Here is an 11966-nt window from a genome sequence, read left to right as displayed (position 1 = left end):
CATCGTCGGCATTATCTTGAGTCTGACATTTGTCTTATTGATAAGTTTATGAGGAAAGACCAAACCGGTTGTGTGGCTTCGTGCTCAGACTTAATTTTTTCAGGGGCTTGGCATCTAACTGTAGCTGATGCGGACTGGTTGTTTGTGAATATACCTGTGGCAGAGGCTGGGCACAATCCTGCTTCCACACAAGCCTTTCAGTTTCGGCAACTACAACATTGACAGCAGAGTCATTGCACTGGTAGTTAATGGGAGGGCATGTCAGACAAAATTACTAATATACACATAACATTTTTTTTTTCAGTGTCGCTAATTTGCATTTTGGCCGCACTATTGTATTCAGAGGGCCGATGGTCTTTTTCACAGCACAGCTTAGTGTGCATCATCAGTTTGCTTATAATGGGCTCTAGTTCAGAAAGCTTTAACTCTTAAACACAATTTTTTTGTTGTTTGTTGTGATCCATAAAGCTTGATATTCATGAAACTATTCAATCTAGACTTGCATACAAAACTTGTATTTAGTCCAACAAATTAGATGTTAATTCTTCTGTGAGTTGTTTAAATAATGAAGATGGAGATGAGTGTGTGACATTTAAGAGAAAGTGCATGATGGCATCAGTGCACTGCATTAGAAATATGTACTTGCATATATCTTTCATCAGATATAAATGAACCACAAAACACACATGAATGATTAGAAACCCTTTTATGTAAAAATGTAAACTACATTTTCTGATTTTGAATAAACAATTTATTATTTTTCTTTCTGGAATGCAATTCTTCCACTTTATTTTTTTTTTCAAGTTGTACCATAAAAAGTGCATTTTTTTCACAATTGATATTCCTACTATTTATTAGCTAAAACAGTACCCAATCTTCCCTTTGTTTTCTCCAGGCAGACATTTGAATTTGCTTCAGGTTTTGGAATTATTGTAAACAATACTTCATAGATAGAAAATCCATCTTTCCAGTAAAAAGAGATAACACAATGCAGGACTGTTAAATATGTGTACTGATTATAAACATTATATTGTATGCATGCAGTCAAATGACCAAATTTTATTTTACAAATGCTAACAAATTCATTTATAACTAATACGTTAATTGGAATATCTAAATATGAATTGATTCATCAAAATAACATGTTTTTTTGTATGATTTTTAAGACAGGTCATGTTACATGAGCAGCCAGATTGTGAATGAAAGGAAATCAATGCTAAAATGATATGAAAAATTAAATCATAAAGTAAAAATGAAAAAGGCAGTGTCTATGTTCATCTGGCTTTCCAGATGCTACACGTTAGTTGAGGTCTAAGATTGAACAGCTGTAGTGTACAAAAGTGCACAAGATGTCTAAAAGCATGTATGATGCATCTCTTATCAGGTAATATAAATATATTATACCCCAGTGAGTGTAACTTTACTTTAGCAATATCTACTGTGCTACAAAAAAGGCATTTGCTGGTTGCATGAAATTTTATTTTCCTGGTCACTGCAGGAAAAAGGACTACTATAAAGTAACTGAAAATTCTTTGGACTTTAAAACTTTTTAGTTCTTGCTAATAAAAAAAAATAAGTATTTTAACAAAAAGCCTGTACCATACAGTACTAAAATCTAAAGTACAAATCACATTTTTATCAAAAGAAAACTGTTGAAAAACTCATTCATTATTATAAAACAGTTGTGAAGGTCCATGTTTTTTGTGAAATGAAAGCCACAATGACACAAGGGGGACCTATTCTCAATACTATTAAACATATTTAGCAAGTGAACTTGCTTCAATGATTAGGCCATAGACTTTAAAATTGATATACAGTAGCTGAAATGCTTTCATTGCCTCGAGCTCCGCTAGTGTTTATGCTACTCTCAGGTTAACTGTTAACCCACTCTATAGTAAATTGACAGCATTCCTGAATGGAAAGTGTTCTTACTATTCCTATAAGAATTCTAGTGCAGAAGTCACTCAAAAACACACAATTGCATCAAGACAGACAAATAAAAAATCAAACTCAAATTACAGGCAGAACAGGAAAGTAGTACAAAAACACTACTCTTTGGCACAGATGAACTGTGGATTATAGGTAATTAGTTCAAGTCTGCAGTAAGTACCTACAGAATGATATTTAAATAGCTTTCAACTCTATTGGATTCCCTATTACTATTACAAGTTACTCAACATCCTAAAATCCATCAGAGAAATGTTGCAGAAACACTACTGGGTGCTGTTTCTGAAATTCTTTCATTAGTCTTTTTCTTTCTTTGGCTGGAATGGAGGCATTTTGACTGATTTCTTGGATTAACTGCTGAAGCTGTTTAAATGTTGCTTGCTCCCGCTGCTCTTCATATTGCTCCAGTGTCAACTGCTGGCAGTAAGTGAATGCTGGAAAATAAAAGTGAAAACACTGCTGAGAGTAATTCACAGGAAGTCATCTTGGGAGGGGGTGGGCAGGCAGACGAGATTTATGCAACTCAAAACTCAATAAAACAATTGTCATAGCTAAAAACTAAACTTGAAGAATGAACTGAAATGTTTGCTTACTTGTTATAGTATCAGGATCCCATCCATGCTGTAGAGAGTGAAGCTTCGTTCTAACTGTCTCAATCAGATGTATGGGGGTCTGTATAAAGAACATACAATTATCCAGGTTATATTTTTCTTCACCTAAAAACACATTATTTTAAAACCATAAATGTAGAATACAATAAACTCACATACAGTAGAAATTGGTCAATACATGACATATGAAAGCTCCCTATAGTAGGGGACTCAGGGATTACAAACCTGTATTGAAGGCTCTTAAGAGCTAAATAAGAGCAAGTATATTTTCAGGAAGGAGGAAAAAGAAAGATTTCCAATTGTATAACCTATGGCTTGTTACTATTTGTTAGTTTTATTTCTTTGACAAATTGACGATTAATATCAACGTTTATTTTAGAAAGAATTTACCGTTTTTCTCTTTTTTTTTCAATTCAAGCAGAGAATGGGTGAAATCGACCGTTATGCTTTAAAAAAAAAAAAAACACATACTTTTTATGCCATTGAGAAACGTCTCATTTAGCAAAACCCGTTTATCATATTCAACGTGCAACAAAACCATGGTTACCAGCTGTAGCGGACAAATGAAAGTGCACAGTCGGTGCAGGTCTTGATGATTGATAGTCATTTAAACTAATGAGAGCATTCTAGTGCTGCTTCAGTCAACAATGTCAGAACAGGGTGAAAGTGACAGTGACAGTGAAACTACAGTACTAACAGACCACTGAGATGACTGTCAGCAACCCCTAGCCATTCAGAGCGGAACAGAGACGGAACAGACAGTAAGTATAAAAACTACACAAACCAAAGATGATTTCTAAATGATTATTTTTGGTAAGAAAAAAAAAAATAGCAAGTGGTTTTACCAACATTTATCCTATATACATTTATTTCAGTCAAACTCATATTTTTGGGGGGAATTCGATGTTTAACGAGCTTTACCAATTAATATCAAAGTAGCAAGCCTAATTATATTTCTCCCCCTTTATAACGCTGTAGTCGGGAGCCATAGTTAAGAGACCATGCTGTTTGTGTTCCGCCTTATAACGAGAATACTAGTGTTAGTGTAATGGCATTATGGGACAAATGGGAGCCATTTTATGAAGGGAGAGCACTATGTATATATATTTAATTAATTAATTAAATTAATTAATTAATTAATTAAAGCAACTGGTGCCAATAAAAACAACAAAACAAACATACCTTAAAGAGTTCTGTGTGGTTGTCCATTAGAAACATGGCAAGCTGATCAGTCTGCGTCTTCGATAAGGACTTGTTCTGCACAACAGCCTTTGTAAAGGTGCGGCAGACCACAGATCTGTTGTCGTACTGCACAATGCAAAATTAAAGGGCAGGAAACATATGAATTCTAAACTATTAAACATTGTATTAAGGGCACACCAAGAATGCAATCATTAACTACTTATTTAGTAAAAGTTACTCTACCTGTTTTTGCAGTTTGTAGCCCTCAGGCTCCGCAGCAACAGACATAAATGCCAGCAGTCTTCGGAGTTCATCTCTCGCATTTGGCTCCAACAACCTCAGACACAGCTGGGAAGCGTCCAGAGATTCCTCACTCTTCCTCTTCTCTGTAATAAAATTAAGACACGACTGATACACCTTCAATTAGTTCTATACCCGACTAGGTACTAGTCCCACACTCTAATATGAAGTGTTTTTTTTTTTTTTTTTTTTACTATAGCAGGGGTAGGCACTAGGCAACATTGGCTCTTCCATTCCATTGCAGAACAATTTCCAGCAAATTCCTTGGTTGTTCATTATTTGAGCCTGGTGAACATCAGAGGGCATGGTATTTATTCCAATGAGACAGAGAAGTTAATCTAAAAGCAACAACACACATGTACAAATGTAAAAGACACTGTTTCAACTCAAGGTCTTACCTAGAAGTTCAATGATGCCAGTATGAATGTCAAAATAGCGGCTTGTTAGGAGTGGGCCTTTTTCCTGATTATAATACTTTGCTATGGTGTCAAACAGCAGTCTCTTTTGTACATCCATCTTCTCCTTTTCACCTTCACACTGCTGAGATAAATGTTCCCCTGCGATCACTATCAGCTGGTCTGGGAAACACTCCAGGCAATCAATAGCTGCAGAAAGCCAAGTGTCAAGCCTGAAGCCAAAAGTAGAATGAAATTACTGTAAAACTTGTCAGGACAAAAAGGCTAGGACAGATAAAATATACAGTACTGCACGCAAAAAATATATATCCTCAAGTGACATTTAAAAAGAGAAATATATAAATGCTGTTGCCTCGCGTTAAGTATCACATATTACAGCAGTGCAAATGGCAGTTAAAAAGCAACATGACAATCCTCAATTAGCCTCAAGGGTACAGACGTACAGTCATTCTATATAGCATTTTCAAATAAGGAAACAATGGACTAAAGTAATGCAGGCAACCCTTGTAATATGCTCTTATATATTCCGTATAAATGTGTAACTAATTCACTTTAAGACTCAAGCTCTGTTTTCTTGGATATCATTGTTTATGGATCTCACTAATAACAGTCAAAAACAATTCCATTAAAAAACAATTTTAATTTAAAACAAATAAACCTACAAATCAAACTGGTTAATTTGTCTAAACTAATTGAAATTACTGACAGTGACAGTTTTAGGCAATGGGTGACCTCTCTGTCCACGCAAGTATTGGAGATGACAAGGTCATCATGGTTACAAAAGGGAACTGTTTGCTGCTCCATCTTCACAGGAGACTCCAGGATACTGTCCAGGATGGGGAGATCAATTATCTGAAGTAGCTGTAACAGAGTCTGCTGTTTCCAAACATCATCCACAACTTGGATAAAAAAGGACAGTTCCATGCAGAAAAGCCAAGTCAACAAAGCAAAAAAGGAAAAACAACGACAAATGAGTTAGACAGCACAGTTAACATGTTTACGGTTTGCAGCAAGACACATTCACAATTCAGTTAATAACAAAAAGGCAATACACAGCTTGGTACTGCATAATTGATATATTTCTGCAAAGTAAATCAGGCATTCTAATGGAACTCAAACCTTTATATTGTCCCTCCAACAATGGGACCTTTATAGTAAAGAATGGCATCAAATTTGAATGTTATAAAAATGTAATTTAGCAAGTAACTGATTAAGTCTATGTCTCAGTTTTACATAGGATCTTGCATATTTAAACAGTTCTCTTGTCAACTGCTTCATTTATTTATATTACATCTGTTCGAAGTATTTTACTTTCTCAGCAGGCAATCCGAATTTCCTCAGCTAATTAGCACATTTTCTGAAACATAAAAAGATCCTCAAACTTTACTCTATTGAAAAATGTCAGTTGGCTTTTGTGGTTTGTGTTACAATCACAGCTAATTGTAATTCCGGTTTAGTAGGAGACAGCGTTGTAACAGACAGACAGCATAATATATTTTATAGGCGTGATTGCGTAACAGACAGGTAGTGTGATGCACAGCCGTTCTGTGCATTCTGCCCCATCGGTTAGATGAAACAAGGGTAAACGCTCTACAGCACAAATGCAGTGGAGCTCTTTTGCATAGTTTATGATGCTTGCGGTGTGCACAATTCTCACTTCGCTCCTAGCCTCCGCCCTGTTACAATTGCAAGACATATTTTACATTAAAAGATAGACAGCAAATTTTAACAACTTACCCTTCTTTGAAAGCAAGTTAGATGGCTGGTCTGATGTGTCTTTGGGTGGAAGAGAAGGATGCAGGTTAATGGTGTGTAACAATTTCTCTATTCTCTCATCTGAAGATTCCAAGGCGAGAGGATTGGATATTGTTGTTACTTTTTCAAGCCTGTGAACAGAAGAGACTACAGTAATGTACTACAGTCCACTAGAAGGTGATTTGTGAACATAATATCTTAAAGTAATCTGCCTTCCCCCAAAAGATATAACAACCAAACCTTAATGTCTAAGTATTCAAACTAATATTTCATATCATCTTAGTGCATCTAATAGACCATTTCAGAGAGCGTTTCCAAAATTCTAAAAGTACACCAAACCTTGGAATTTTCTTTTTCTTGCCACTAAACTTGTCGGGCGATACATTCTCAACGTTGCGTTTAACTGAGGATGGCAGAGTATCACAGTCCAGGAACCGGTATAAGCTACAGTTAGTGTCTTCAAATACCATCTCTTTTTCCTTTCTGAATAGCTTCATGCCAACAGATTCAAACACTTTGGCCTCCATAAGAGCCTGGCAAAGGCGAACCGCTTTAAGCCGGGAAATTTCGCTGCAGGTGAAGTAGATGTTTTGCATGAGATGCCCGAGTACTTCATCAACTGCATCCGAGCCAGTGAAACAATCGCTGTATGTTCTCAAGTGTTGCCTTCGTCTTTTCACCTCCACCTGAGTTTGGAGAGCATGAATAATATTCTTCCATAACTGAGTAGCTCGAAAAGGACCTGAAAATCCTACATGATACAAAATAAAGAAAAAAGAAAATGTTCTTTAGTATGTGGTATTATGAAGAATACTGTCTTGAATATTCTATTGCACTTTCTAAAAGGTTAGAATAAATTAATCATGTAGATGCATGTTCACAATGTACGCAAAACTGGTTCATAAAATCAAACCTGGAGCTCCTTAAAACTTGTTAAATCTAACAAGAATTGCAATGGGTTTTTTTTCATAGTGAAATCCATGGGAGTTAACAGAAACTAGGTTCAACTTGTATGAGAAACTGCTTTAATAACTGTCTTATCACATTGTTTTTTTGCTTATCATTACTGGTGGTGTGCATAAACTTTGTCTTGACTACTGTCCCAATGTATTTTTTTTTTTTAAATCAATCGTACTGATAGATATTTTGCTTCACCTTAGGCTTATAAGAAATATTTTCGTCGAAACTCTAGGTCAGAAGAAAAGGCGCGTTCCCTGAAAAAAGATCCTTTTCAGTTCAAATGTACAATGTGTAGTTTTAAAAAGGTGTAATGTTATAACGTACTCAACTTATGTCATTCAAAATCCATACACAGAATACATTCATGTTAGTGATGGCTACTGCCCAACTCGGTTTGGAAAACTAAAACCTTTCTTGAATTAGGCCTACTACTGTCAAGCTTCACCCCATAGCTGTTATAGCATTGGTATTAACTTATTGTTGTTGTTGTTTTTCCTCACCTGTTCCAGCAATTTCACGTAAAGCCCGAGTTTGACTATTTATCCTTCTAAATCTAGGAGTCAAATCAACCGCCATCATGAGCAAGGTTACAGCGTAGCACTGGAACGCACCATCACCAAACACAAAGGAGAACAGTTAAGCCCACCGCTCTGCTGTGGATTTCAAAAATATGTCTTTAAAGATGTCATTATAATGAAATTATTATACTTCAAATTGTATTTTACATAGTATGCATGGGCCGCATTTTAGTAATTTATATACTTCATTAAACCAGAAATACGCTACCCACCCTTTTGATGTTGAAAATGGTTTCGGCCGCTGTTTAAACTTTGTTGCTGTTTCAACAGTTCAGTCAGTCAATAAAGGTTGGTAGCTTCAAGTACAGTAATAGTTTATTTTTAAGACACGCTTTATATTAACCCTTTATGCGCTGGAAAATTGTATATTTACAAATATTTCTTTCATTTTTTTAAATTGTACTACTAGGTGCTTTGATATTGCAATTTTCAGTTCCATTAAAAAAAAAAACTCAGTATAGCTCTAGTTCTATGTTATATGAATTTATATTATTTATTATAATTATCCAAATGACAGAAACGAATATACTTGACAAGACCTTGGGGAATAATAGCTAAAGATAAAACGGAAGTTTGTAGGATTATGCAATCCCAGAGTGTATGATAAAAGTTTGGTGAAGATTGGTAGTTATTGTGTTCAACCGGTATAGTGTGACAGACACACACACAATCATTTATAAGTCCCAATGTTTGAATGACGACCCTAAAATGAGATTAAATTGCATAACTAACAGCACCTTTCTGACTAGGGTTGCATCCTGGCCTCATAATTAAGCCAGGTCAGGTTTTTTTTTGCTTTTTTTTATTTTTATTTTTTTTTACCTCACAGGTAAACCACACATTTAATGAAGTTGTACAATACTTACTTACTTAAAGCACACTGGATTCTGGGCAGAATTACGTCCTGCAGGAATAATCACCAAATTAGATCTATACACCTTGCTAATTAACTTTATTTGTTTGAATGAGCGAGACTGTGTTAAACAGTAAGACATTAAAAAAAAAAGAAAGAAAGAAATTGGATCACAATGTTAAAAGTGAGTGTAAAACTGTGCTGCTTTGAGTCCTTTCAGTTGGGTTAAAGGTATGGCTGGTTCATCCTGATTGACCTTAAAACCTGTCTTAAAATCACAAAAATGTCCAGGCACAGTAGAGGCCCATCGAAACTATTGCCAACAGATATTTGTGAAACAAAATTGAGCACAGTATGAGGCTGACAGAAAGGTGTCCATTTAACTGTAAAAAAGACATCTACATCCCTGAAACTCCCTTCAAAACAACAAACAAGATTACGGTATGATCAAATTAATCAATTATCCCCAAAAAAGGGTTATTAATGCCACAGATTAACACAGCTAATCCCACTATTTGAAGTAAGGTCTAAACAGTCTAAAGCTGCTTGATTAAATTGCTGTAGTTTTTAAATCTTTTATTTGAAATGTTTTCAGGTTTGAGTATTCATACATACAAATATATGATTCAACAACCTGTTTTTGTAATAAAACACCCTTTGTTGAATTCAGGGCTTATCGGTTAAATCAATAGCAAGCTTTCTGTATATTTAAATATAGTGCATCCACTTTCTGTACTGTGTCTGTGCATGAATGTTTAAATCAGTCCCATGCATCCCTGGCAGAAAAGTTTTATAAAGGTTAGAAAAATACCTTAATTGAAGATGATTGATTTTCAATGAACTAAAAGCATTGTAGAGATGTGTTACTAAATATATTACAATATGTGTGCTTGCATATGCAATTAAATCAAAAAGGTTTAATGACTAATTTTAATGTTGTGACACCTTTTTGCCAATATTCAGTCTGTTAGCGCCTGTGTTCAATATTGTCTCACAGCAGCTAATGTGTATTGGCGAGCAGTATAAATAGAACTATTAGCTCAGTGGAGTGGACATTCATATGACCTACTGAGAGGGAGCAGTTTGTACTCAGTAAAGTGGTTGCCTGAAGAAACAATCACTTCCCACAACAAATTTCTCCAGTGTGCTCTTGCAGCAGAACGAGTCATGAAAAGCTCCACTATCCAGTTAAACAACACTGTTGCTGTGATGAAAAATGCACTTCTTTTACACTCCACTGGCAGCAGAGAACTTGAGTGCTGGGGCTAGGAATCTCAGCCAGGCTTCAGGTTTGGGAAAGATGAAGTCAAACACTCTCTTCATTGGGTTCAAGAGGAACTGGCAAAGTGATTGTCCTCAAAACCTGGACCATTACATCAGGACCATAGATGATGCCTTCGACTTTAACTGTGGAATTTGTCTATTAAGACGAGCAGAGGGGCTGGAGATCTCCAGGGTGATGCACACCCATGTGAACCCTGGTTTTGAAAATGAAACAACACACAGTAATAGGATAAAGATTTGCCTAATTGCAAAGTAGACTCCATTCCAGAGGTAGTAACAGATGAACAAGCAAGCAAACAAGACCATTGATGTTTACTTACAGCGGAATAGTCTCAGTATCATGTAATTGCAGGGCAGTATTGCCAAGCACTGGTAAAAATCAGCCTTTTTCACCAACTCGAGTTGTCCATCAACTCGAGTTCTGGAAACAACCATGTTAAATCAGACACACTTACGAGAACTTTTACAGAGCAAAAAAAAAAAAAAAAATTAAATAAATGGTATTCACTAACATTGTTCATATATGGAAGTATAATGATAATACAACTCTGTCCCATAGTGAGTTAATTATAATTAGGACTTCTGTTTTTTGTTTTTTATTCATTTTATTTTTCGGTGCTTATTTTGAGCTATTTTAAAGTTTTATGTAATTTTTTTTTTTTTTTTTTTCCTGGGCTTTCGTTTTTTATATACTGTGTGAAATTATTGTTTTTGGTTACCTTCCTAAATGCTTGGGCGTTTTTTTCTGTCAAAATATGTATATAGTAGTAACTCGACAAAAGTTGCACCTTCTTTCCTTTGCTGTCTTCCACAACGAAATCCTTATCGTCACAGGCAAATTCTTCTGTGGTTTTTGGGTGTAGGCATTTTTTTACATTTCTTTACAATTTGCAACTGTTTTATTAAATCCTCTATCTTAACTGTAATACAGCCTTAAATTCTGCGAACAAGCCTCCATTCCTAATTGTAATTTTGTTTTAAATCTTGCTTTCCAGTGTTTATTGGCTATTTTTTTGCGTGCGTTTTATTGGTTTTTATCAGTTGAAGCCGAAAATCAGAAGCCCTAATTATAATGGTGAAAGAGTAATTAACAAGGTCAAAAATAGTTTTTGCCAGCAGTCTTGGGGAAATATATGGAAATCTAGCTCAGACTAACAAAATTACAAACAAAACATTACTGTTTTGTTTTCTTATAAAAATAAAAAAAAAATATATATATATATATATATATATATATATATATATATATACAGTACTGTGCAAAAGTTTTAGGCGGGTGTGAAAAAAAAATGCTGTAAAGTAAGAATGCTTTCAAAAATAGACATGTTAATAGTTTATATTTATCAATTAACAAAATGCAAAGTGAGTGAACAGAAGAAAAATCTATCAATAAATCAATATTTGGTGTGACCACCCTTTGCCTTCAAAACAGCATCAATTCTTCTATGTACACTTGCACACAGTTTTTGAAGGAACTCGGCAGGTAGGTTGGCCCAAACATCTTGGAGAACTAACCACAGTTCTTCTGTGGATTTAGGCAGCCTCAGTTGCTTCTCTCTCTTCATGTAATCCCAGACAGACTCGATGGTGTTGAGATCAGGGCTCTGTGGGGGCCATACCATCACTTCCAGGTCTCCTTGTTCTTCTTTATGCTTCTTTACGCTTAATGACTTTCGCTGTATGTTTGGGGTCGTTGTCATGCTGCAGAATAAATTTGGGGCCAATCAGATGCCTCCCTGATGGTATTGCATGATGGATAAGTATCTGCCTGTACTTCTCAGCATTGAGGAGACCATTAATTCTGACCAAATTCCCAACTCCATTTGCAGAAATGGAGCCCCAAACTTGCAAGGAACCTCCACCATGCTTCACTGTTGCCTGCAGACACTCATTCGTGTACCGCTCTCCAGCCCTTCGGCTACAGCCAAATATTTCAAATTTTGACTCATCAGTCCAGAGCACCTGCTGCCATTTTTCTGCACCCCAGTTCCTGTGTTTTCATGCATAGTTGAGTCGCTTGGCCTTGTTTCCACGTCGGAGGTATGGCTTTTTGGCCACAAGTCTCCCATGAAGGCCACTT

General features: G+C 35.7%; 1 protein-coding gene across 4 annotated transcripts; it reads right to left on the bottom strand.

The window, feature by feature from the left end:
* Nucleotides 1-714: 714 nt before the first annotated feature.
* LOC117416169 (DEP domain-containing protein 7-like) lies at nt 715-8646 on the bottom strand. 4 transcript variants are annotated; one of them, XM_059027000.1, is made up of 10 exons: nt 8620-8646; nt 7672-7824; nt 6551-6962; nt 6194-6342; nt 5163-5355; nt 4439-4668; nt 3984-4126; nt 3741-3866; nt 2541-2619; nt 715-2381 (listed from the first exon to the last, which is right to left on the bottom strand). In XM_059027000.1, the coding sequence occupies exons 2-10, from the start codon at nt 7748-7750 to the stop codon at nt 2182-2184; spliced, it is 1611 nt and encodes a 536-aa protein (XP_058882983.1). In that variant the 5' UTR covers nt 7751-7824; nt 8620-8646; the 3' UTR covers nt 715-2181. The 4 variants fall into 4 exon arrangements, with proteins under 4 accessions (XP_058882983.1, XP_033883136.1, XP_058882982.1 ...); XM_034027245.2 differs by having other exon boundaries at nt 7672-7771; nt 8616-8634; XM_059026999.1 differs by lacking the exon at nt 8620-8646 and adding an exon at nt 7962-8168.
* Between the last annotated feature and the right edge of the window lie 3320 nt (nt 8647-11966).

This window comes from Acipenser ruthenus, chromosome 7, assembly GCF_902713425.1.
Source record: "Acipenser ruthenus chromosome 7, fAciRut3.2 maternal haplotype, whole genome shotgun sequence".
Taxonomy (NCBI): Eukaryota; Metazoa; Chordata; class Actinopteri; order Acipenseriformes; family Acipenseridae; genus Acipenser; species Acipenser ruthenus.
The sequence above is the reverse complement of the archived record's forward strand: the minus strand, read 5'-3'. Positions and strand labels throughout refer to the sequence as shown.

What these genes read in the sequence shown, in the direction of transcription:
- LOC117416169 (XM_059027000.1), bottom strand. Translation starts at nt 7,750, where the DNA reads ATGATGGCGGTTGATTTGACTCCTAGATTTAGAAGGATAAATAGTCAA. An exon ending in ACGTGAAATTGCTGGAACAG is followed by an intron (nt 6,963 to 7,671) that starts GTGAGGAAAAAC and finishes TGTATCATGTAG; the next exon opens with GATTTTCAGGTCCTTTTCGA. An exon ending in ACCACACAGAACTCTTTAAG is followed by an intron (nt 2,620 to 3,740) that starts GTATGTTTGTTT and finishes TTCTTTATACAG; the next exon opens with ACCCCCATACATCTGATTGA.